This window comes from Carettochelys insculpta, chromosome 4, assembly GCF_033958435.1.
Source record: "Carettochelys insculpta isolate YL-2023 chromosome 4, ASM3395843v1, whole genome shotgun sequence".
Taxonomy (NCBI): domain Eukaryota; kingdom Metazoa; phylum Chordata; order Testudines; family Carettochelyidae; genus Carettochelys; species Carettochelys insculpta.
In genome coordinates this window covers 2,176,697-2,200,993 of record NC_134140.1, presented here as the reverse complement: position 1 = coordinate 2,200,993, position 24,297 = coordinate 2,176,697, and the positions used below count along the sequence as shown (strand labels likewise).

The 24,297-nt window shown below is 65.7% G+C and overlaps 1 protein-coding gene across 4 annotated transcripts in view; it reads left to right on the top strand.

The window, feature by feature from the left end:
* The window catches only part of EBF4 (EBF family member 4), a 105,296-nt gene extending 81,315 nt beyond the window's left edge, over nt 1-23,981 (top strand). For 2 of the 4 annotated variants that reach the window (XM_074992173.1, XM_074992172.1), the window contains 6 exons: nt 7,278-7,343; nt 7,971-8,148; nt 9,883-10,068; nt 10,645-10,845; nt 17,583-17,658; nt 19,666-23,980. In XM_074992173.1, the coding sequence (XP_074848274.1) occupies nt 7,278-7,343; nt 7,971-8,148; nt 9,883-10,068; nt 10,645-10,845; nt 17,583-17,653 (702 nt within the window). In that variant the 3' untranslated portion in view covers nt 17,654-17,658; nt 19,666-23,980. Of the gene's footprint in view, nt 1-7,277; nt 7,344-7,970; nt 8,149-9,882; nt 10,069-10,644; nt 10,846-17,582; nt 17,659-19,665 lie in introns of all 4 variants that reach the window. The other 2 variants (XR_012645300.1, XM_074992174.1) reach the window with 2 other exon arrangements.
* Nucleotides 23,982-24,297: the final 316 nt, after the last annotated feature.

The window sequence follows — 24,297 nt, the reverse complement described above, 5'->3', positions numbered from 1 at the left end:
ACGCAAAGCGGAGCCATGGAAGGTCCAGAGGCAACTGGTGGTTCCCCAAAAGTACCGGCGCAGGTTGCTGTACCTAGCCCATGATGTCCCGCTCGCAGGACACCAGGGGATCCACCGCACCAGGAGAAGGTTGTTACAGAACTTTTTCTGGCCAGGGATCTTTGCAGCTGTCCGTCTGTATTGCCTGTCCTGCGATCCCTGCCAGAGGGTGGGGAAGAGCCGGGACAAGGGGAAAGCTGCCTTGAGGCCACTGCCCATCATAGAGGAGCCTTTCCAGAAAGTGGCTATAGACATAGTGTGATGGGGTTCTGGGGTCCCCCAAGCTCTGCACCCTGTCCGCAGGCAGGAGAGTCTCTCACTCAGCAGGAGAACAGCAGGTTTATTAGCCGACAGGACACAGCATCGTACAGAGGAGTCAGTACAGCAGGCAGAGACAGCCAGTCCAATCCATGTTGAGGAGAGGAGGCCCCGAGGGGCCCCCAGAGCTGGGGCCTGGCCCCCTCCTTTGTCTCGCTCTCCCTCAGCCCAGACTAACTGCTTCCAACTCCGAGTTCCAATTCAAACCCCTCAGGCTCCACCTCCTCCTTTGTCTGCAGTACAAAGGTGTTACCTGGTCATCAAGGTTACCCTCAGCAGGAGCCCCACACCCTCTGTGAGCCACTCACACACACACAGGTATCCCCCACTCCATCACACATAGTGGGCCCCTTCAGCAAGGCAACGCGTTCAGGGAAGAAATATATTTTGGTAGTGGTAGATTTTGCCACGCGATACCCAGAAGCAGTGGCCTTGACCTCTATCGACGCTGACACCGTGGCAGATGCACTGCTGTCCATTTTCAGCAGAGTGGGGTTCCCCAAGGAGGTCCTCACAGATCAGGGGTCCAACTTCATGTCGGCCCTACTGCAAAGCTTGTGGGACAAGTGTGGGGTCCGGCACACCTGGGCCACAGCCTACCACCCGCAGACCAATGGGCTGGTGGAGAGGTTCAATGGGACTCTGAAGCAGATGCTGAGAACCTTCATGAATCAATACACCCATGACTGGGACAAGTACTTACCCCACCTGCTGTTTGCATACAGGGAGGTGCCCCAGGAATCCACGGGGTTCTCCCCGTTTGAGCTGCTGTACGGAAGGAGGGTACGGGGACCCTTGGACTTGCTCAGAGAAGAGTGGGAGGGGACGGCCTCTCCTGAAGGGGAGTCAGTTGTACAGTATGTACTGACCTTCCGGGAAAAACTCACCGAGCTCATGGGCCTGGCCAGGGAGAACCTCTCCATGGCCCAAAGGAAGCAAAAGGTCTGGTATGACCGTAACGCCAGGGCCCAAGCCTGTGCCACCGGGGATCAAGTGATGGTCCTTTTACCTGTGCGGCGGAACAAGCTGCAAGCGGCCTGGGATGGGCCCTTCAAGGTTGTCAAACAGCTGAATGACGTGAATTATGTGGTGGAACTGTTGAACCGGGCCCACAGCCACCGGGTCTATCATGTGAACATGATGAAACCTTACTGGGACAGACAGAACTTGGTGCTGGCCGTGTGCAGACACTGGGAGGGGCAGGGGGATGATCCCTTGGTGGATTTGCTCACAAGGACTGGAGCCGGCTCCTTGCTGGAGTCTATTCCCCTCTCAGACCAGCTGACCCCTGCCCAGCAGACGGAGATCAAGGAGGTGCTGCATTCGCATCAACAGCTGTTCTCTGACAGACCCGGACGCACTGACCTGGCTGTCCACCGACTAGAGACAGGCACCCACGCCCCTATCAAGTGTGTGCCATTCAGAGCCACAGGGAGGACGGCTCAGGACATAGAGCGGGAGGTTGAAGACATGCTGGCTCTGGGGGTGATCCAACCCTCGTCCAGCCCCTGGGCCTCGCCCATGGTGTTAGTCCCTAAAAAAGATGGGTCTGTTCGGTTTTGTGTGGACTATCGCAAGCTTAACGCCATCACTATGTCGGACGCCTACCCCATGCCCAGGCCTGATGACCTTTTAGACAAGCTGGGGGGAGCCCGTTACCTCACCACCATAGACCTCACCAAGGGGTACTGGCAAGTGCCATTAGACCAAGATGCCCGGCTGAAGTCGGCTTTCATCACCCCTGTGGGGCTCTACGAGTTCCTGGTCCTGCCCTTCGGCCTCAAGGGGGCACCCGCTACCTTCCAGCGTCTGGTGGACCAGCTACTGAAAGGGATGGAGAGCTTTGTCCTGGCTTACATGGACGACATTTGCATCTTCAGCCAGACGTGGGAGGACCATGTGTCCCAACTCAAGCAGGTGCTGAACCGACTCCAGAAGGCTGGGCTGACTATCAAGGCAGGGAAGTGCAAGGTGGGAATGGCTGAGGTGACCTACCTGGGCCACAAGGTGGGCAGCGGCTGCTTAAAGCCAGAGCCAGCTAAAGTGGAGACTGTCAGAGATTGGCCAACACCCCAGACTAAGAAGCAGGTCCAGGCCTTCATTGGGATGGCGGGGTACTACCGGAGGTTTGTGCCCCACTTCAGCTCCATCGCAGCCCTCCTCACGGAGCTGTGTAAAAAGGGAAAGCCTGACAAGGTGGTCTGGACAGAGCAGTGCCAAGAGGCCCTCTGCGCGCTGAAGGAGGCTCTGGTCAGGGCCCCAGTGCTGGCAAATCCAGACTTCGACAAACCCTTCCTGGTGTTCACCGACGCCTCAGACGTGGGGCTGGGGGCGGTGCTAATGCAGGTGAATAACAAAGGGGAGAAACACCCCATCGTGTACCTGAGTAAGAAGCTGCTGCCCTGGGAGCAGAACTACGCGGCCATAGAGAAGGAATGTCTGGCCATGGTGTGGGCGCTGGGGAAGCTGCAGCCGTACCTGTTTGGACGGCGTTTCACCGTGTACACCGATCACTCACCCCTGACCTGGCTGCATCACATGAAAGGGGCCAACGCCAAGCTGCTGCGGTGGAGTCTGCTCCTGCAGGACTACGACATGGAGGTGGTCCATGTGAAGGGGAACAACAACACCATAGCCGATGCCCTGTCACGCAGGGAGGGCCCCGAACTTCCCCAGGTCACTGGCTAAGTGACCCCACTCAGTTTGGTCTGGAAGGGGGGAGAGATGTAATGGAGTGGGGGGAGTGCATGTGTGAGTCAGGCTGGATGTCTGAGGCAAGCAGCGGCTCCCAGTGGCTAAGGATGACCCTGGGGCTACAACTGGCAGGTAACACCTCTGCCTGAACAAAGAGCAGGGAGGAGCTGAGCTGGGTTTTGAATCGGGGGTGGCAGTGAGAGGCTAGGAAAAGGGAGAGCTGGAAGGCAGCCAGCCTGAGGAGGGGGAAGCTACACCCCAGAGGGGCACCCCTCGGGGTCTTCTCCCCAGGACAGGTTGGAAGGACTGTCTCTGGCGGCTATGCTGTTGCTTCCGTGAGAAACTGGACATCTGTTGCCTAATAAACCTGCTGTTGTACCTGCTGAGTGAGAGTCTCTCCTGCCAGTGGACGGGGTGCAGTGCAGGGGGACCCCTGAACCCCATCACAAGGTGTTACCTGCCAGTTGTAGCTCCAGGGTCATCCTTAGCCACTGGGAACTGCTGCTTGCTTCGGACATCCAGCCTGACTCACACATGCACTCCCCCGACTCCATTACACTGATCATTGGGCTTCCTTCCTTTGACAAGACCCACGTGTCTGAAATGTGAGTTCAATGTCTGAGCCTTTGTTTATAGTCCATTCGTCCTGGCGGGGGCTGAGTGCACACTTCCCACTGTGAAGCCTAACACTGAAACATTTTCTAACAGCTGCAGAGCTAAAATCTAGAACTTTACCTACACACATGATACAGACCCACAAGTAGCACACCTGGATGCAGGGCATCATTAGCTTTCCTTAGACATCTCACACGGCCCCCCAGCACACTATTTGGGGCTGATAGCCACACTGGGCATTAAAATGGCTTCCAGACCCAATGTAAAAATCTGGGCACGTAAAAGCATGTTACAGGGAGGAGGGAGAAAAACTGTTCGCCTTAACCTCTGAGGACAGGACAAGGGGCAATGGGCTTAACCGGCAGCAAGAGAGGTGTAGGTTGGACATCAGGAAAAACTTCCTAGCTGTCAGGGTGGTCAAACAGTGGAATAAATTGCCTGGAGAGGTTGCGGCATCTCCATCGCTGGAGATATTTAAGAGCAGGTTAGACAGACGTCTACCAGGGATGGTCCAAACGTTGCCTAGTCCTGCCATGAGTTTGGGTGACTGGACTTGATGACCTCTTGAGGTCCCTTCCTATAGGGCCAGGTGCCAGGGCACAGGCCCCAAGCTGGCAGTGAGTTGTGTACTTGGATTTCCCCAGTTACCCCGGGCACCAGGAGAGCCCAACAGGGAGTCACAGACAGGTCCCGGATGTCTCCGATCTGTCTTGCCACCAGCTGAGCCGCCTTAGTGCCAGACGCTCCCTCACCCCACACGTCACTGCAGCACTCGGGTCACGCCCAGCCCCGCAGGAGCCGTCGCCGGCCCTGGTTCAGCTCCACCTTAGATCTCCCCAGGGACGGTGCTTGTAGCCGCTCCTGGGACAAACTGAGTCCAGCTGAACTAACTAGGAAAGGAAATGGGAGTTAATGAGAAGGTTACAGCCGGCAAACACCGCCCCCCCCGCACACACATACACACACACACGTTACAGCCGGCAAACACCCCCCACCGCACGCACACACACACGTTACAGCCGGCGAACACCCCCCACCCCACACACACGCACACACACACACGTTACAGCCAGCAAACACCCCCCACCCCACACACACGCACACACACACACGTTATAGCCGGCAAACACCCTCCACCCCCCCCACACACACACGTTACAGCCGGCAAACACCCCCCCACACACACACAGGTTACAGCCGGCAAACACCCTCTACCCCCCCACACACACACGTTTCAGCCAGCAAACACCCCCCCCACACACACACGTTACAGCTGGCAAACACCCCCCCCACACACACGTTACAGCCGGCAAACACCCCCCCACCCCACACACACGCACACACACACACGTTACAGCCGGCAAACACCCTCCACCCCACACACACACATACACACACGTTACAGCCAGCAAACACCCCACCCCACGCACACACACACACAGGAGTTCCCATCTTAAGACTAGAAAGGCAACAGAAGCTTCTCTCATAATCAGGTTCTAGACTTGCTTTAGGGCAAACTCAGGTGTAATATTTGAGGTTTTCCGGGCACACCTGAGAAGGCCAAATCAGGGCACCTGGCTTAAAGCAGAACGACTCACGGCCCAAGACTGAGGGTCTCCCACTATAAGGCACCAAACCAGTCACAAAGAGCACTTCTGTTGCCACTCTGGCCAGCCGGAAGTTACGCAAACAATTCCCTCAGCCACTCCAACTTCCCCTGTACCCCAACCCGTCCCCTCCTCACACAGACAAGAGGTTATGAAAACAAGTGACACCAAACCTGGACAGGTTCTTCCAGTCTCAAAGAACCAGCCAGATCCTCAGGCCAATTTACACCTCAGCTCTTACCCAACAGAGCGCGCCAGGCCAGTCCTTTCGACTCTGAAATCTAAAGGGGTATTAATAAAAAGAGGAAGGAAAGAACAGATGGAGTGAAATTGTGAAAACCGTCGAATTGCGCACACCCATCGCAAAGGTCTGGGTGCAGCCTGCAGCAGAGGTGGAATAAGCTGCTATCTTAAAAGCCTCTGCAGTACGGCCTGTGTTTGGGTGGGCCAGCGATCCTTCTGGGCTCAGCTCATGGCAGAGATGCTCCTGAAGTAATGAGCTGGAATGAAGACAAATGTGAAGGAACCCCCTGGCCCTCCTGATCCCCTGGCCCACGTGGAGGGAATTCCGTTGTTCTCCTGGGGGGAAGCACATCCGAGATGGAGCCTCTCCCACGAGCAGGTCACTTGTCCGCGTCTCAGGGTCTTTACCTGTTAAGTATCAGAGGGGTGGCCAGGTTGGTCTGCACCTTCCAAACCAACAAGAAGCCCTGGGGCACCTTGCAGGCTAACAGATATTTTGGAGCACACGCTGTCATGGGCAAGGCCAAGGTGCCCCAGGGCTTCTTGTTGTCACCTTTCAAGGCCCTTTGTGAGTCACGTGCTGATTCACCGGACGAGGAACCTTTCGCCGCCTCCTGCTGAGGTCTCCCAGCAGCAAACATTCCAAATACCAGCCCGGGGCCAGCGCTCATCACGTCACGTGTACAAATGATGCATGCACCCGAGTGGCAAAACCAGAATCAGCAACTCACCAGCTTTCAGGAGCCGCCTCACTTGGCCCCCCCAGCCACAAGATCTGGTGCAAACAGAGAACAGGTGTTGCAACAACGTTTGACCCGTTCATCTCAGAATCCAGTAACATCACACCAGCCTCAGGCCTGAGCATCTCTTCCATGTGCCTAGAAACCTGCCCCCAGAGTCCAAGCAGCAGAGAGTTCCTGTTCCTCCTTAGGGGTTTTATCCTGCTCTTCCCACCTTCTGGGAGCTGAAAAATCAGCTGCCGGGAGGAATCCACTTACCACATTCATCCTCACTTGGAGGGCTGGGGGGTTGCAGGACAGAACATCAATGTCTCTTGTCCTCTTTAATGTCCCCCAGTCGCCTCTCTAGTGTTGCTGCACCTTCCCTGCTGGGCTGGAGCAGCTCCTCGTGCGGGGTGCGGGTTACTCTCGCTCTCCTGCCTGGGCTGCAGTCACAGGTGCTCGTAAGGCAGAGGCTGAGCAATCGCCTGGCCCGGCACTGCGCGGGTTGCAGGTGGGATCCGTGGGATTAACGGGGACAGCAGCTCACAGGCGGCACAAACTCTGAACGCCCAGCTCGTTCCCGTTTTCACTCACGACACTCGCGGCCTCTGACCAAGCGGGTCTTTGCCCACGAAAGCTCCTGCCCCAGTAAATTGGCTAGCCTGTAAGGTGCCGCAGGACTGCTCGTTGTTTTAACACTGGCACTTGGGGCTGCTAGGCTGGGCCCAGCTGAGGCGTGGGGACCTTGGCAGGAACTGGCCCCTGCTTTGCAGTGGGGTGATGCCCAGAGCTCTGTGGAGCTGGCAACAGGGCCTGGTCGTGGGGTCCCAGCGGGGGTGCAGGCCGGGGGTGGAGGGGCCCACCAGCGTCTGGCTCTGGGGGTGGCGTGTGGGGAGGTGCTGGAGGAATGCGCCAGGTGGTGCCACTCTTGCGAGGTGGCTGAGAACTCTCCATGCAACTGCCCTGCTGAGCACAATCAGCCTGTGGAAGCCGGTCCGGAGCCCCTGGCCGCCACCCCTCAGACCTCTCTCTCCCCCAGGAAGTGCTGCTGAAGAGGGCGGCAGACCTGGTGGAGGCTCTCTATGGGATGCCGCACAATAACCAGGTACTGCAGGACTGTGCCCTGCTGCAGACCGGCCCATCTGCCTGCCCATCACCTTGGCACCTGTCCTCCTACCGGGGCACTGGCCTGGGTGCTGCCTGACGTGGCTGGGCGGCCTGGCACAGAGCCACTGCCTGGTCTTGGCACCATGTGAGAGATGGGGCACGGGTCCTGCCACTGCCCAGTGGAGCCCGTGCCCAGGGAGAGTGGGCAGCCGGCGTCTCCTGCCCGCAGGGGCGAATCTGCCCTCCGCCCCATCCATCCCCCTGCGCCCTGCCAGCCCCTGCCTTGGCTGCCCCATCTATCCCACCTGCCCCTCCCGCTCCCCACTTCTCCCTTCCCCCCACCTCTCCCTGCCCCCTTGCCCTGCCTCTGCTGCCTGCCCCCTGAACAGGCCTGGCTCCGTCCCAGCTAAGCAATGCCCTGGGATCCCCCCACAGGCCTGGCCCCTCTGGCTCAGTCCAGCTCCTGGGTTTCCAGGCTCACCCGGGGCCTGCATGACATGAGCTGGGGAGGCCTCAGCCGTCAGCCCCGCATGCTCCTGTCCCCCGCCGGCAGGGAGGGTACGAATGGGCTGTCAGCCCAGCCCCGGTGGGTCCCTGGGACTAGCGGCTGCTCCCGTCTCTGCAGGACATCATCCTGAAGCGCGCGGCGGACATCGCCGAGGCCCTGTACAGCGTCCCACGCACCCCCAGCCAGCTGTCCTCACTCGCTGGGAACCACGCCCACGCGGGCATGATGAGCGTCGGCTCCTTCGGCAGCCAGCTGGCCGTCAACCTCGGTGACGCTGTCCCGGGCACCGAGCAAGGTGTGTGCGGGCGGGGTGGGGGGCGGGGCAGAAGCCAGTGCCAGGGTGTCAGTGCCCAGGGAAAGCAGAACAGCTGAGGCTGAGCTCCATGGGGGTGGAGTGCTGTGAGGGGCCTCCGGGAATGCGGTGCCCCACGGTCTGAGCCTGGGCCCTGTGCCAGCAGTGCAGCTTCATCCCTGGCCCCCCATGTGCCTGTGCCTCAGTTGCTGGGAGTTGTTAAACGGCCACTGTGCCCTCCCCAGAGGTGGCTGCATTGCAGTGCTGAGTTGCCTGGCCCTGGGAGCTGCTCGGTGGGGCCGGTGTGCTGCCCAAAGGGCTCTTTTGTCACACCGGGGGGGCCTGAGCAGCCCGGGCAGTGAGGGGGCAGGTTCTTGGCCAGGCCTGGCCATGGGAGGTGGAGGAGGGAGTTTAGATTAGTGCTGCCACTGGGAGCCTGAGGTGCAGCCTCATGGAGGCCGGGCCCTGAGAGTACGGGCCCAAGGTCGCTGTGCTCCCCGTATGGACCAGCCCCCAGGAACACGGACCGGCCCCCAGGAACACAGCGTGGTCCAGTCCCCAGCTCACTGTGCTGCCCATACGGCCCAGCCCCCGGGAACACGGCACGGCCCCGCCCCCAGGTCGCTGTGCTGCCCGTACGGACCAGCCCCCGGGAACACGGTGCAGTCCAGCCCCCAGGTCGCTGTGCAGCCTGTACGGACCAGCCCCCGGGAACACGGCGCGGTCCAGCCCCCAGGTCGCTGTGCTGCCCATACGGACCAGCCCCCGGGAACACGGCGCAGTCCAGCCCCCAGGTCGCTGTGCAGCCTGTACGGACCAGCCCCCGGGAACACGGCGCGGTCCAGCCCCCAGGTCGCTGTGCTGCCCGTACGGACCAGCCCCCGGGAACACGGCGCAGTCCAGCCCCCAGGTCGCTGTGCTGTCCGTACGGACCAGCCCCCGGGAACACGGCGCGGTCCAGCCCCCAGGTCGCTGTGCTGCCCATACGGACCAGCCCCCGGGAACACGGCGCAGTCCAGCCCCCAGGTCGCTGTGCAGCCTGTACGGACCAGCCCCCGGGAACACGGCGCGGTCCAGCCCCCAGGTCGCTGTGCTGCCCGTACGGACCAGCCCCCGGGAACACGGCGCAGTCCAGCCCCCAGGTCGCTGTGCTGCCCGTACGGACCAGCCCCCGGGAACACAGCGCGGTCCAGCCCCCAGGTCACTGTGCTGCCCATACAGACCAGCCCCCAGGAACACGGCACGGCCCCACCCCCAGGTCGCTGTGCTTCCCGTACGGACCAGCCCCCGGGAACACGGCGCCGTCCAGCCCCCAGGTCGCTGTGCTGCCCGTACGGACCAGCCCCCGGGAACACAGCGCGGTCCAGCCCCCAGGTTGCTGTGCTGCCCGTACGGACCAGCCCCCGGGAACACGGCGCGACCCCGCCCCCCGAGTCGCTGTGCTGCCCGTATGGACCAGCCCCCGGGAACACGGCGCGGCCCTGCCCCCCAGGTCGCTGTGCTGCCCGTATGGACCAGCCCCCGGGAACACGGCATGGTCCAGCCCCCTGGGGTGGGACGAAGCCAGGTCAGGGAGGGGAGAGGACTGGGCCTGGGGTTTGGTGCCATGTCCTGCCCAGGGTGCCCACTCCCACCATGCACCTGGCTGGTGGCACCTTCCTGCCTTGTGGCTCGGTGGCCGGTGAGTGGGGAGGGGAGCCCCCCGGCTGGCTGCCAATGCTGCTCCCTCGCCCGCAGGCTACACCCGCAGCACGGGCAGCGTCTCGCCGCGAGGCTACGTGCCCAGCTCCAGCCCTCAGCAGAGCAGCTACAGCACCATCGGCTCCAGCATGAACAGCTATGGGGGTGCAGCCATGACCAGCCTTGGGGTGCCCGGCTCCCCCAGCTTCCTCAATGGCTCCACCGCCAACTCCCCCTACGCCAGTGAGTCGCAGGGCCTGGGCGGGCACTGCCACCCTGCACGGGGCCTCTCCCGCTGGGCCAATGTTCTCCGCTGGTGCCCCTCCTCGTCCCTACGTGTCCCTGGGGGCGCAGCCAGGCACCAGGCCTGGGGCTGCCTCAGGCACCTCTGGGGACCGCAACACTCCAGTGCCCCATTGCCTGGCACAGCCCTGCCCCACAGCCTCGCAGCAACCCCTCACCCCACCACCTGCCCAGTGCCTGGGCCCCTCAGGCCTCTGCTGGGCACATGCTCCCAGCCCCTTCCTTGCAGTGTCTGCCCCTCACAACTCCACAGCCCCCCAGTGCCAGGCGGGGGGAAGGGTGTGACCACCCACATCCCTTCAGTGCAGGGCGGGAGCAAGGGGTGACCCCCCCCAACCCTCCAGTGCTGGGCAGGGGGAAGGGAGTGACCACCCACAACCCTTCACCCCAGTGCTGGGCAGGGGCAGAGAGTGACCCCCACAGCTCCCCAAAGCTGGGCAGCCAGCACCCCAGACACCACCCTGAGCCTGCCTGCTGCCGGGCCCCCGCCATGCTCTCTGTCTCTGCCCGCTGCAGTCATGCCCTCTAGCCCCCCACTGGGCACCTCTTCCATCACGCTCCCAGCTGGCAGCGCCTCCGCCCCCGCCGGCGTCTTCGCCTTCTCCCCGGTCAACATGATCTCGGCCGTGAAGCAGAAGAGCGCCTTCGCCCCCGTGGTGCGGCCGCCCACCTCCCCCACGCCCACCTGCGCCGGCACCAACGGGAGCAGCCTGCAGGGTGAGCCACAGCAAGGGCCAGGCGCTGCTGCCTGGCCGCCGCCCCCGGGGCTGGGGGCTGGTGCTAGCAACAGGCAAAGTCGGGGGCATGGGCCCTACACCAGAGAGTACCAGGCACTCGCCTCCACTGCCAGCCACGGCCAAGCTCCTCGCCCTCCCGCCTCCCCTGCCAGCCATGGCCGAGCTCCTCGCCCTCCCGCCTCCCCTGCCAGCCACGGCCGAGCTCCTCGCCCTCCCGCCTCCCTACCAGCCACGGCCGAGCTCCTCGCCCTCCCGCCTCCCCTGCCAGCCACGGCCGAGCTCCTCGCCCTCCCGCCTCCCCTGCCAGCCACGGCCGAGCTCCTCGACCTCCCGCCTCCCTACCAGCCACGGCCGAGCTCCTCACCCTCCCGCCTCCCCTGCCAGCCACGGCCGAGCTCCTCGCCCTCCCGCCTCCCTACCAGCCACGGCCGAGCTCCTCGCCCTCCCGCCTCCCTACCAGCCACGGCCGAGCTCCTCGCCCTCCCGCCTCCCTGCCAGCCACGGCCGAGCTCCTCGCCCTCCCGCCTCCCTGCCAGCCACGGCCGAGCTCCTCCCCCTCCCGCCTCCCCTGCCAGCCACGGCCGAGCTCCTCACCCTCCCGCCTCCCCTGCCAGCCACGGCCGAGCTCCTCGCCCTCCCGCCTCCCCTGCCAGCCACGGCCGAGCTCCTCGCCCTCCCGCCTCCCTACCAGCCACGGCCAAGCTCCTCACCCTCCCGCCTCCCCTGCCAGCCACGGCCGAGCTCCTCGCCCTCCCGCCTCCCCTGCCAGCCACGGCCGAGCTCCTCCCCCTCCCGCCTCCCTACCAGCCACGGCCGAGCTCCTCGCCCTCCCGCCTCCCCTGCCAGCCACGGCCGAGCTCCTCGCCCTCCCGCCTCCCTACCAGCCACGGCCAAGCTCCTCACCCTCCCGCCTCCCCTGCCAGCCACGGCCGAGCTCCTCGCCCTCCCGCCTCCCTGCCAGCCACGGCCGAGCTCCTCGACCTCCCGCCTCCCTGCCAGCCACGGCCGAGCTCCTCGCCCTCCCGCCTCCCTGCCAGCCACGGCCGAGCTCCTCGCCCTCCCGCCTCCCTCCCAGCCACGGCCGAGCTCCTCGCCCTCCCGCCTCCCTGCCAGCCACGGCCGAGCTCCTCGCCCTCCCGCCTCCCTACCAGCCACGGCCGAGCTCCTCGCCCTCCCCGCCTCCCCTGCCAGCCACGGCCGAGCTCCTCGCCCTCCCGCCTCCCCTGCCAGCCACGGCCGAGCTCCTCCCCCTCCCGCCTCCCCTGCCAGCCACGGCCGAGCTCCTCACCCTCCCGCCTCCCCTGCCAGCCACGGCCGAGCTCCTCGCCCTCCCGCCTCCCCTGCCAGCCACGGCCGAGCTCCTCGCCCTCCCGCCTCCCTACCAGCCACGGCCAAGCTCCTCACCCTCCCGCCTCCCCTGCCAGCCACGGCCGAGCTCCTCGCCCTCCCGCCTCCCCTGCCAGCCACGGCCGAGCTCCTCCCCCTCCCGCCTCCCTACCAGCCACGGCCGAGCTCCTCGCCCTCCCGCCTCCCCTGCCAGCCACGGCCGAGCTCCTCGCCCTCCCGCCTCCCTACCAGCCACGGCCAAGCTCCTCACCCTCCCGCCTCCCCTGCCAGCCACGGCCGAGCTCCTCGCCCTCCCGCCTCCCTGCCAGCCACGGCCGAGCTCCTCGACCTCCCGCCTCCCTGCCAGCCACGGCCGAGCTCCTCGCCCTCCCGCCTCCCTACCAGCCACGGCCAAGCTCCTCACCCTCCCGCCTCCCCTGCCAGCCACGGCCGAGCTCCTCGCCCTCCCGCCTCCCTGCCAGCCACGGCCGAGCTCCTCGACCTCCCGCCTCCCTGCCAGCCACGGCCGAGCTCCTCGCCCCTCCGCCTCCCTGCCAGCCACGGCCGAGCTCCTCGCCCTCCCGCCTCCCTCCCAGCCACGGCCGAGCTCCTCGCCCTCCCGCCTCCCTGCCAGCCACGGCCGAGCTCCTCGCCCTCCCGCCTCCCTACCAGCCACGGCCGAGCTCCTCGCCCTCCCGCCTCCCCTGCCAGCCACGGCCGAGCTCCTCGCCCTCCCGCCTCCCTGCCAGCCACGCCGAGCTCCTCCCCCTCCCGCCTCCCCTGCAGCCACGGCCGAGCTCCTCACCCTCCCGCCTCCCCTGCCAGCCACGGCCGAGCTCCTCGCCCTCCCGCCTCCCCTGCCAGCCACGGCCGAGCTCCTCGCCCTCCCGCCTCCCTACCAGCCACGCCAAGCTCCTCACCCTCCCGCCTCCCCTGCCAGCCACGGCCGAGCTCCTCGCCCTCCCGCCTCCCCTGCCAGCCACGGCCGAGCTCCTCCCCCTCCCGCCTCCCTACCAGCCACGGCCGAGCTCCTCGCCCTCCCCGCCTCCCCTGCCAGCCACGGCCGAGCTCCTCGCCCTCCCGCCTCCCTACCAGCCACGGCCAAGCTCCTCACCCTCCCGCCTCCCCTGCCAGCCACGGCCGAGCTCCTCGCCCTCCCGCCTCCCTGCCAGCCACGGCCGAGCTCCTCGACCTCCCGCCTCCCTGCCAGCCACGGCCGAGCTCCTCGCCCTCCCGCCTCCCTGCCAGCCACGGCCGAGCTCCTCGCCCTCCCGCCTCCCTCCCAGCCACGGCCGAGCTCCTCGCCCTCCCGCCTCCCTGCCAGCCACGGCCGAGCTCCTCGCCCTCCCGCCTCCCTACCAGCCACGGCCGAGCTCCTCGCCCTCACCGCCTCCCCTGCCAGCCACGGCCGAGCTCCTCGCCCTCCCGCCTCCCCTGCCAGCCACGGCCGAGCTCCTCGCCCTCACCGCCTCCCCGCCAGCCACGGCCGAGCTCCTCGCCCTCCCGCCTCCCCTGCCAGCCACGGCCGAGCTCCTCGCCCTCCCGCCTCCCTACCAGCCACGGCCGAGCTCCTCCCCCTCCCGCCTCCCTACCAGCCACGGCCGAGCTCCTCGCCCTCCCGCCTCCCTACCAGCCACGGCCGAGCTCCTCGCCCTCCCGCCTCCCTACCAGCCACGGCCGAGCTCCTCGCCCTCCCCGCCTCCCTGCCAGCCACGGCCGAGCTCCTCGCCCTCCCGCCTCCCCTGCCAGCCACGGCCGAGCTCCTCGCCCTCCCGCCTCCCCTGCCAGCCACGGCCGAGCTCCTCGCCCTCCCGCCTCCCTACCAGCCACGGCCGAGCTCCTCGCCCTCCCGCCTCCCTGCCAGCCACGGCCGAGCTCCTCGCCCTCCCGCCTCCCTCCCAGCCACGGCCGAGCTCCTCGCCCTCCCGCCTCCCCTGCCAGCCACGGCCGAGCTCCTCGCCCTCACCGCCTCCCTACCAGCCACGGCCGAGCTCCTCGCCCTCCCGCCTCCCTACCAGCCACGGCCGAGCTCCTCGCCCTCCCGCCTCCCCTGCCAGCCACGGCCGAGCTCCTCGCCCTCCCGCCTCCCCTGCCAGCCACGGCCGAGCTCCTCGCCCTCCCGCCTCCCTACCAGCCACGGCCGAGCTCCTCGCCCTCCCGCCTCCCTACCAGCCACGGCCGAGCTCCTCGCCCTCCCGCCTCCCCTGCCAGCCACGGCCGAGCTCCTCCCGCCTCCCCTGCCAGCCACGGCCGAGCTCCTCGCCCTCCCGTCTCCCTTTCCAACCACGGCCGAGCTCCTCGCCCTCCCGCCTCCCCTGCAGCCACGGCCGAGCTCCTCGCCCTCCCGCCTCCCTGCCAGCCACGGCCGAGCTCCTCGCCCTCCCGCCTCCCCTGCCAGCCACGGCCGAGCTCCTCGCCCTCCCGCCTCCCTACCAGCCACGGCCGAGCTCCTCCCCCTCCCGCCTCCACTGCCAGCCACGCCGAGCTCCTCGCCCTCCCGCCTCCCCTGCCAGCCACGGCCGAGCTCCTCCCCCTCCCGCCTCCCTACCAGCCACGGCCGAGCTCCTCACCCTCCCGCCTCCCCTGCCAGCCACGGCCGAGCTCCTCGCCCTCCCGCCTCCCCTGCCAGCCACGGCCGAGCTCCTCGCCCTCCCGCCTCCCCTGCCAGCCACGGCCGAGCTCCTCCCCCTCCCGCCTCCCCTGCCAGCCACGGCCGAGCTCCTCGCCCTCCCGCCTCCCCTGCCAGCCACGGCCGAGCTCCTCGCCCTCCCGCCTCCCCTGCCAGCCACGGCCGAGCTCCTCGCCCTCCCGCCTCCCTACCAGCCACGGCCGAGCTCCTCGCCCTCCCGCCTCCCCTGCCAGCCACGGCCGAGCCTCCCACTTGCGGCCAGTCCCCAGCACAGGAGCCAGGCCCAGCCCATGGTCCTCACTCCTCTGCTGGCCCCACCTGTACTAATGTTTTCAGCTCACCAGCCCTGCAACCCCCAGTCCCACAGATTAACAGTGCCCTGCACTGCCTGTCCAAGTGTGCACCCCTCGGCCCCCATGGCTGCCCCTGCCTTTGGGGGCTGTGTGCAGGGCTTGGCCCCCTCACCAAACCAAGATGTTAGTCCTGACGCTGGCCAGCAGCCGGGCGCAACAGATGACAGCGTGGCTGGCTGGGGATCCCTGCCGAGAGCGGCCACCATGGGTCCCACCGGGGTAAGGGGTCTCACCCAGGGGTAGGGGGTTGTAATGCCTGCAGACCTGGGCACAGATTGGCTGTGGAGTTGGGGGGTCAAGTGGCCTTGCTGGCTTTCGCAGTGCCCTGTTGGTGTTCTCTGTCACCCCCTTTCCCCTGCACTCATCGTCTGCCTCTCCCCCCGGCACTGACTGTCTGCCTCTCTGCCCCGCTGCGCTCACCGACTGCCACTCTGCGCCCCCTGCACTCACCAACTGCCACTCTGCGCCCCCTGCACTCACCAACTGCCTCTCTGCCCCCCCGCGCTCACCGACTGCCTCTCTGCCCCCCCTGCGCTCACTGACTGCCTCTCTGCCCCCCCGCGCTCACCGACTGCCACTCTGCGCCCCCTGCACTCACCGACTGCCTCTCTGCCCCCCCGCGCTCACCGACTGCCTCTCTGCCCCCCCTGCGCTCACTGACTGCCTCTCTGCCCCCCCGCGCTCACCGACTGCCTCTCTGCCCCCCCGCGCTCACCGACTGCCTCTCTGCCCCCCCTGCACTCACCGACTGCCTCTCTGCCCCCCCGCGCTCACCGACTGCCTCTCTGCCCCCCCTGCACTCACTGACTGCCTCTCTGCCTCCCCTGTGCTCACCGACTGCCTCTCTGCCCCCCCGCGCTCACCGACTGCCTCTCTGCCCCTGCGCTCACCGACTGCCTCTCTGCCCTCCCGCGCTCACCTACTGCCTCTCTGACCCCCCGCGCTCACCTACTGCCTCTCTGCCCCCTGCGCTCACCGACTGCCTCTCTGCCCCCCTGCGCTCACCGACTGCCTCTCTGCCCCCCCGCGCTCACCGACTGCCTCTCTGCCCCCCCTCTGGCGCTCACCGACTGCCTCTCTGCCCCCCCTGTGTGCTCACCGACTGCCTCTCTGCCCCCCCTGCGCTCACCTACTGCCTCTCTGCCCCCCGCGCTCACCGACTGCCTCTCTGCCCCCCCTGTGCTCACCGACTGCCTCTCTGCCCCCTCGCGCTCACCGACTGCCTCTCTGCCCCCTGCGCTCACCTACTGCCTCTCTGCCCCCCGCGCTCACCGACTGCCTCTCTGCCCCCCCTGCGCTCACCGACTGCCTCTCTGCCCCCTGCGCTCACCGACTGCCTCTCTGCCCCCCCTGCGCTCACCGACTGCCTCTCTGCCCCCCCTGCGCTCACCGACTGCCTCTCTGCCCTCCCGCGCTCACCGACTGCCTCTCTGCCCTCCCGCGCTCACCGACTGCCTCTCTGGCCCCCCTGCACTCACCGACTGCCTCTCTGCCCCCCCCGCGCTCACCGACTGCCTCTCTGCCCTCCCGCGCTCACCGACTGCCTCTCTGCCCCTGCGCTCACCGACTGCCTCTCTGCCCCCCGCGCTCACCGACTGCCTCTCTGGCCCCCCTGCACTCACCGACTGCCTCTCTGCCCCCCCGCGCTCACCGACTGCCTCTCTGCCCTCCCGCGCTCACCGACTGCCTCTCTGCCCCCCTGCGCTCACCGACTGCCTCTCTGCCCCCCTGCGCTCACCGACTGCCTCTCTGCCCCCCCTGCGCTCACCGACTGCCTCTCTGCCCTCCCGCGCTCACCGACTGCCTCTCTGCCCCCCTGCGCTCACCGACTGCCTCTCTGCCCCCCCCGCGCTCACCGACTGCCTCTCTGCCCCCCGCGCTCACCGACTGCCTCTCTGCCCCCCCTGTGCTCACCGACTGCCTCTCTGCCCTCCCGCGCTTACCGACTGCCTCTCTGCCCCCCCTGCGCTCACCGACTGCCTCTCTGCGCCCCCTGCCCTCACCGACTGCCTCTCTGCCCCCCCGCGCTCACCGACTGCCTCTCTGCCCCCCCGCGCTCACCGACTGCCTCTCTGCCCCCCCTGTGCTCACCGACTGCCTCTCTGGCCCCCCGAGCTCACCGACTGCCTCTCTGCCCCCCCTGTGCTCACCGACTGCCTCTCTGGCCCCCCGCGCTCACCGACTCCCTCTCTGCCCCCGCTGCGCTCACGGACTGCCTCTCTGCCCCCCGCGCTCACCGACTGCCTCTCTGCCCCCCGCGCTCACCGACTGCCTCTCTGCCCCTGCGCTCACCGACTGCCTCTCTGCCCCCCGCGCTCACCGACTGCCTCTCTGCCCCCCCGCGCTCACCGACTGCCTCTCTGCCCTCCCGCGCTGACCGACTGCCTCTCTGCCCCCCCTGCTGCCCAGACCAGCCTTTTGAGGACTCGGACAAGTTTCATCCTCCTGCTCGGTCACTCCAAGGACTGGCCTATTCCTAGACACAGTACGTCTCTGGCGCCCCCATGCTATGGGTGTGGGACTCTGGTCTGGGGGGCGACCCCTGGGCTCCGGCTGGGCCGCTCCCCACTAAGGGGCAGGAAGCTTTCTCATGGCAAGCCGGGCGGGGGTGGGGGACCTGGGATTATGGGGCAGCCTGGCCCAGTGTCCAGGGCATTAGCCTCGGGAGGCCCTGAGAGCCGGGGACTGCCCCACTGCCGGGCACCCCACAGCGCTGGGCAGGCTCCCAGCATGCCCCAGGTGCGGCACCCGGCCCGCTGTGCCCATGGGGTGCGGAGGGCTGGGCCTGCCCTGTGCTCAGGAGCTGCAAGGATTCCGGTGAGCTGCCAGGCTCTCCCCATGCGCTGGCCGTGGTGGGGGCGGCGGGACGCTCCTGGGAGGAGATTCCCAGCAGCTTCTCCCACCTCCATTCAGCTCCCACACCTGAGCCCTATGCATGAGGCTGGCACTGCTGGCCCCCCGACTGCTCCTGCCCACCCAAACACCTCCCCTCCCCCGCAACGCTCCCCCCCGCAACTCCCACGCACCCCCTGCTCCCGCACCGGGCACCTCCGACGCCTGCCCCTTTCCCCGTGACGCTCCCCCCACCCCCACCGCAGCTCCCACGCACCCCCTGCTCCCGCGCCGGGCACCTCCGACGCCTGCCCCTTTCCCCGTGACGCTCCCCCCCCGCCCCCCCCCGCAGCTCCCACGCACCCCCTGCTCCCGCGCCGGGCACCTCCGACGCCTGCCCCTTTCCCCGTGACGCTCCCCCCACCCCCCCCCGCAGCTCCCACGCACCCCCTGCTCCCGCGCCGGGCACCTCCGACGCCTGCCCCTTTCCCCGTGATGCTCCCCCCCACCCCCCCCCCCCCGCAGCTCCCACGCACCCCCTGCTCCCGCGCCGGGCACCTCCGACGCCTGCCCCTTTCCCCGTGACGCTCCCCCCACCCCCCCCCGCAGCTCCCACGCACCCCCTGCTCCCGCGCCGGGCACCTCCGACGCCTGCCCCTTTCCCCGTAATGCTCCCCCCACCCCCCCCCGCAGCTCCCACGCACCCCCCCTGCTCCCACGCCGGGCAACGCCGACGCCTGCCCCTTTCCCCGTGACGCTCCCCCCCCGCCCCCCCCCGCAGCTCCCATGCACCCCCTGCTCCCGCGCCGGGCACCTCCGACGCCTGCCCCTTTCCCCGTGACGCTCCCCCCCGCCCCCCCCGCAGCTCCCACGCACCCCCTGCTCCCGCGCCGGGCACCTCCGACGCCTGCCCCTTTCCGCGTGATGCTCCCCCCACCCCCCCCCCCGCAGCTCCCATGCACCCCCTGCTCCCGCGCCGGGCACCTCCATCGCCTGCCCCTTTCCCTGTGACGCTCCCCCCCACCCGCCTTGCAGCTCCCACGCACCCCCTGCTCCCGCCCTGGGAACCTCCAACGCCTGCCCCTTTCCCCGTGATGCTCCCCCCCACCCCCACCGCAGCTCCCACGCACCCCCTGCTCCCGCGCCGGGCACCTCCGACGCCTGCCCCTTTCCCCGTGACGCTCCCCCCCACGCCCCCCCGCAGCTCCCATGCACTCCCCGCTCCCGCACCAGGCACCTCCATCGCCTGCCCCTTTCCCCGTGACGCTCCCCCCCACCCGCCTTGCAGCTCCCACGCACCCCCTGCTCCCGTGCCGGGCACCTCCAACGCCTGCCCCTTTCCCCGTGACGCTCCCCCCCACCCCCCCACAGCTCCCACGCACCCCTGCTCCTGTGCCGGGCACCTCCGACACCTACCCCTTTCCCTATGATGCCCCCCCACTCCCCCCCCGCAGCTCCCACGCACCCCCTGCCCCCGCGCTGGGCACCTCCAATGCCTGCCCCCTTCCCCATGACGCTCCCCCCCACCCCCACCCCGCAGCTCCCACGCACCCCCTGCTCCCGCGCCGGGCACCTCCGACGCCTGCCCCTCCCCCCCGCAGCTCCCACGCACCCCCCCCCCACACTGGACAGCCGCCGACGCCTTGTCCTTCCCCTACAGCAATGTCGGGGCTCGTGGTGCCGTCCATGTGACCTGGGACTGCTGGACGAGGACCCCGGAGGGGACAGACCCTGCCCAGGGACCGAGCCTCACCACTGACTGGTCCCCAGGGCTGCGGGCCCCTCCCTCCCAGGACACCGTGGCCGTGGCTGCTCGCTGGGAGCCGGGCTGAGGCCAGAGGGGAGCTGCGCCCTCCGGCTGGAGGCAGTTCTGCCCAGAGCTGCCTGGCTGCACGATGCCAGCTGGGTTCCCCAGGGGCCGGGGCTAGCTGGGTGCAAGTGGGGGTCTAGCACTGCCTGCCCACCCCCTTCAGCGGCTGCCCCAGCACAGGAATGCCCTGCCCAGCCACCCCAGGTGGGGCGCTCGGGGGCTGGGCGAGACATGGGGTGTGGTGGAGGCGGGGGGGGGGGCTCCCCTGTGGCCCAGCAGCCTCAGGACTGGCTCTGGCATCAGTACTCGGGTTCTCATGCTGCCTCCATCCAACTCCCTCTGTAGGCCTGGCGACTCGCTGCCCCTCTGCCCCAGCTGCAAAGGGGCGGTAGGGGGCCAAGGGGAGAGGGGGCCCTACTGCTGGGCTGCAGCCTGGTCCCCGGAGCGCTGGCAGTGCTGTGGGTTAGGCCCCAGGGCTGAGCAGAGCTCATGGGGCCCAGCTCAGTTGCTCCGTGTGGGGGGAGGGGGCTGCTCCAGCACGTACCTGCAGCACCCTGGGGTGGTAGCAGCACCGAGCCGGGCAGCCAGTGGGGACGCCGGGGCAGCAGAGACACCCCAGCCCAGCCAAGAGCCGGCTGCGCTCAGTGCTGAGACGTACCACACAGCTGCTGGCTTCATCCTGAACGCCCCAGCCCCCATGTCTCCAGCCCAGCTTAGCATGTGGCTGGGTATTCCCAGCCAGCTGGGGTGCTGCGCCCTGACCCACACACCGCCCTGCGTCGGCCGCCCGAGTGCTGGTGGGGTGGCTCTTGCTCAGGCCTGGCCAAGCCGCTGGCCCCAGCCTTGCGGAAGTGGAGGAACTGGAGCCCGAGTCCCCCAGAGCCCACGGGCATCACCGGCTGATCCCCAGCGTGGGGCAGGAATTAACAAGGGGCAGGAGGCTCAGGCCAGCCCCATGGAAACACAGCACCCAGGGCCAAGTGCACGGCCCCCCCGCACTGAGAGACCCCTCTCTGTAACCCCAGCGATGTCCTGATCCTCTCAGCTCCATTTCACCCTTTGCAGCCGGGGCCAAGGTGGGACCCTGGTCCCCAGGCTGCAGGCCCTGGCTGTCTGGGAGCCGTGGCCCACCCGTGGCCTCTGGCTGTCTGGGAGCCGTGGCCCACCCGTGGCCTCTGGCTGTCTGGGAGCCGTGGCCCAGCCATGGGTCCAAAGTGCAGACACCGAGTGAGAACTTCCAGCTTGGAGATTGAAGACCCCTCGGCCCCTCCCGGTGTTCAGTGCTGATGGACGGGGTGGTGGGGCTGGGCCTTTCTCCTGTCTGCTCCTGCCCCCAGGCAGCGACGGCGGCGGCGAGGGAGCCCCGGGTTTGTAAATAAGGAGGTGGGAGCAGAAGGGAGCTCGCTGCTGCCCACAGGGCCTCGGCTTCGCTGTGTGTGTCTCGCTGCCGGGTGGGCGTCTCCCCCGCTGTCCGTCGTGTGTTCAGTGTAGCCTGTTCGGCAGGCTTGGCGCTCCCTGCCTGCCCTGTGTAAACGTAAGCACCTGTACCGCAAGTACCGGCCCCCGAGGCGCTGGGCCTGAATATACTGCCTGCTGCTGCTACTGCCTCCAGCCGGCGCACCTGTGTCTGTATCTGCCCCACGCCAACCTGCCACCACCCCTAGCCAGGCCGGGGCGGGCACCCACCTGGCCGGCACTGAACTCCCCTGGGCCAGTGGGCAGAGAGCTGCTGGGGGAGGCAGGGACTCCCAGCAGCAAAACTTATCCAAGGGCCAGAACGGCCCCTCAGCCAGGCTGCCCTGCAAAGACCCTGGCCAACACCTCCTGAGACTGCCAGAACAGCCCCAGGGGCCTGAGGCATTTTGTAGCCAGATGTCCCAGCTCCAGGCCGGGGCCCCCCGTACCACCTGGTGCCCCTCAGTGAGTGCTCCCAGGGCTGGCACCCGGGCCCCCATCTGACCACACCCTCCTGCTGCCCAATGGCTGCAGCTGAGGGAGAGCCAAGCTTGGGAGCAACCCCTTGGGGCATGTAGCCTGGCTGTCCCACCACCCTGGGCCAATGGTGGGTGGGACCCCCAGTCCATGCTGCAGCACAGGGGCCAATCTGGTCTCAACAGCCCCAGGCACTGGGTTCACATCCCTGGGAGACTCAGCCATGCCCAGGCCCAGCTGCACCATTTCCCAGCACACAGCCCATCCTGGTCCTCTCTGGCCTCTTGCCTATAATAAGGGGATCTCGGGGAAATGCCACTGAGGCTCCGTTCACAGCAAATTGCTCAGAGACAGGGCTATTGACAACTCAGTCTGGGGGCCCTCCCCTCGATGGCACCAAATCCATCACACCGAGCACCTCCGTGTGCCACACTGGCTAAGCAGAACCCCGGTGTGCAGTTCCCTCAGACCCTCCAGTTCTCTTGTGGCACCACCAGTGCCCCGCCTTGGACAGGCGAGAGGGTATAAAAACCAACCACACCAAAGTCAAACAGGTGCTTCTGATCCCAAACGACCAGCCACACTCCTGGGTCAATGCATAACGTAGAAACGTGCCCAAAAGGCACACGTTGCCATCGATCTGAATCTAAAATAAGAAAGAAAGAAAGAAAGAAAGTTAGTTGCGGTTGGGAAGGTCCAGGTTGAACATTAGGAAAAACTTTTTCACTAGGAGGGTGGTGAAGCACTGGAATGTTCTACCCAGGGAAGTAGTGGAGTCTCCATCCCTGGAGGTGTTTAAGTCTTGGCTCGACAAGGCCCTGGCTGGGCGGATCTGATGGGTTTGGTCCTGCTTAGAGCAGGGGCTGGACTCGATGGCTTTTTTAGGTCTCTTCCAGCTCTATTGTTCTATGACTCTATGAAAGAAAGAGAAAGGAACGTGTTAGCATTGTGAAAGAATCACACCCACCCACTGCAAAGCCCCAGTGCAGGGTTGTAGCGAAGGTGCAACAACCTGCTGAGGTGCATCTCTGGAGCACGTCCACTGCCAGGGTGCATCGCTCAGTCCTTGTCAAGACCCTCCAGAGGGGAGAGGCTGGACTGAAGACGAGATGGAGGGATTTCTCGGCCATGGGGAGGGAATCTCATTGTTTCTGCTGTGGAAAAGTACATCCCGAGATGGAGTTTGGAGTCACATGAGCAGGTCCCCTGCTCATGCCTGGCTCAGTGCTTTGCAGATGGACACCATTGGCCACATTGCAGAGTGAAGGTTTCCAGAAAGCCCTTTCACTGCAGTTGGTGCCTCCCAGGCTTCATTGTTTATTGATTGTTCCTTGATGGGCCAATCAACCTGAACAGCCTTTCCCAGGCACGCTGGCTGGCTGCTCTGTGCGTGTTACTCCAGGAGCTAACGTTGGAAATACTGACACACGGCTACTGTTCACAGCTTCAAGAACAAAAATAGTACGTGTACAAGTGACACTATTACAGCCAGCAAATCAGATCTCTCCTGGCAATATCTCACCTGACCACATCGGTACCAGATTTGTGGCTCGTGTAAGACCGTGGCTCACTCTTCACGCTGAGGACGTGACAGAGATTCCCAAACTCGAGCTATTCTTTTCAGGTGACGCGTCTGAGGAACTGTCCAAGATTGAGGCGTCATTAGAAGAGGTTTTGGAACAAACTGATTAAAAAGTAACAAGTTACCGGGACCAGCTCTAATTCACCCAAAAGTTCTGAAAGAACTCAAATGGGAAATTGCGGAGCTATTAGCTGTGGTTTGGAACCCGTCCTTTAAATCAGCTTCTGACCCCAATGATTGGAGGATACCTAATGTGACATCAATTTTTAAAAAGGCCTCCAGAGGTGAGCCCAGTAACTACGGGCTGGTCAGTCTAACCTCAGTACCAGGCAAATTGGTTGAAATTATAGTAAAGAACAGAATTGTCTGACACATAGATGAACACAGTTTGTTGGGAAAGAGTCAACACGGTTTCTCTAAAGGGAAATCACACCTCACCAATCTACTAGAGTTCTTTGAGGAGGTCAGTAAGCATGTGGACAAGTGGGACCCAGTGGCTATATTGTACTTAGATTTCCAGAAGGCCTTTGATGAGATCCCTCACCAAAGGCTCTTATGCAAAATAAGCTGTCATGGGATAAGGGGGAAGGTCCTCTCATAGGCTGATAACTGGTTAAAAGACAGGAAACAAAAGGGTAGGAATAAATGGTCTGTTTTCAGAAAGGAGAGAGGTAACTAGTGGTGTTCCCCAGAGGCCCATATTGAAACCAGTCCTATTCAACATTCATAAATGATCTAGCAAAAAGGTTGAACAGTGAGATGGCAAAATTTGCCGCTGCTGCTAAACTATGAAATCTAGTCAGGTTCAAACAGACTGCGACAAGCTTTAAAAGGTTCTCATGCAACTGGGTGAGTGGGCAAAAAAATGGCTGATGAAATTCAACATTGATAAATGCAAAGTCATGCGCATTGGAACACACCAGCCCAACTCTATGAATTAAATGATGGGGGTTAAATTCACTGTTACT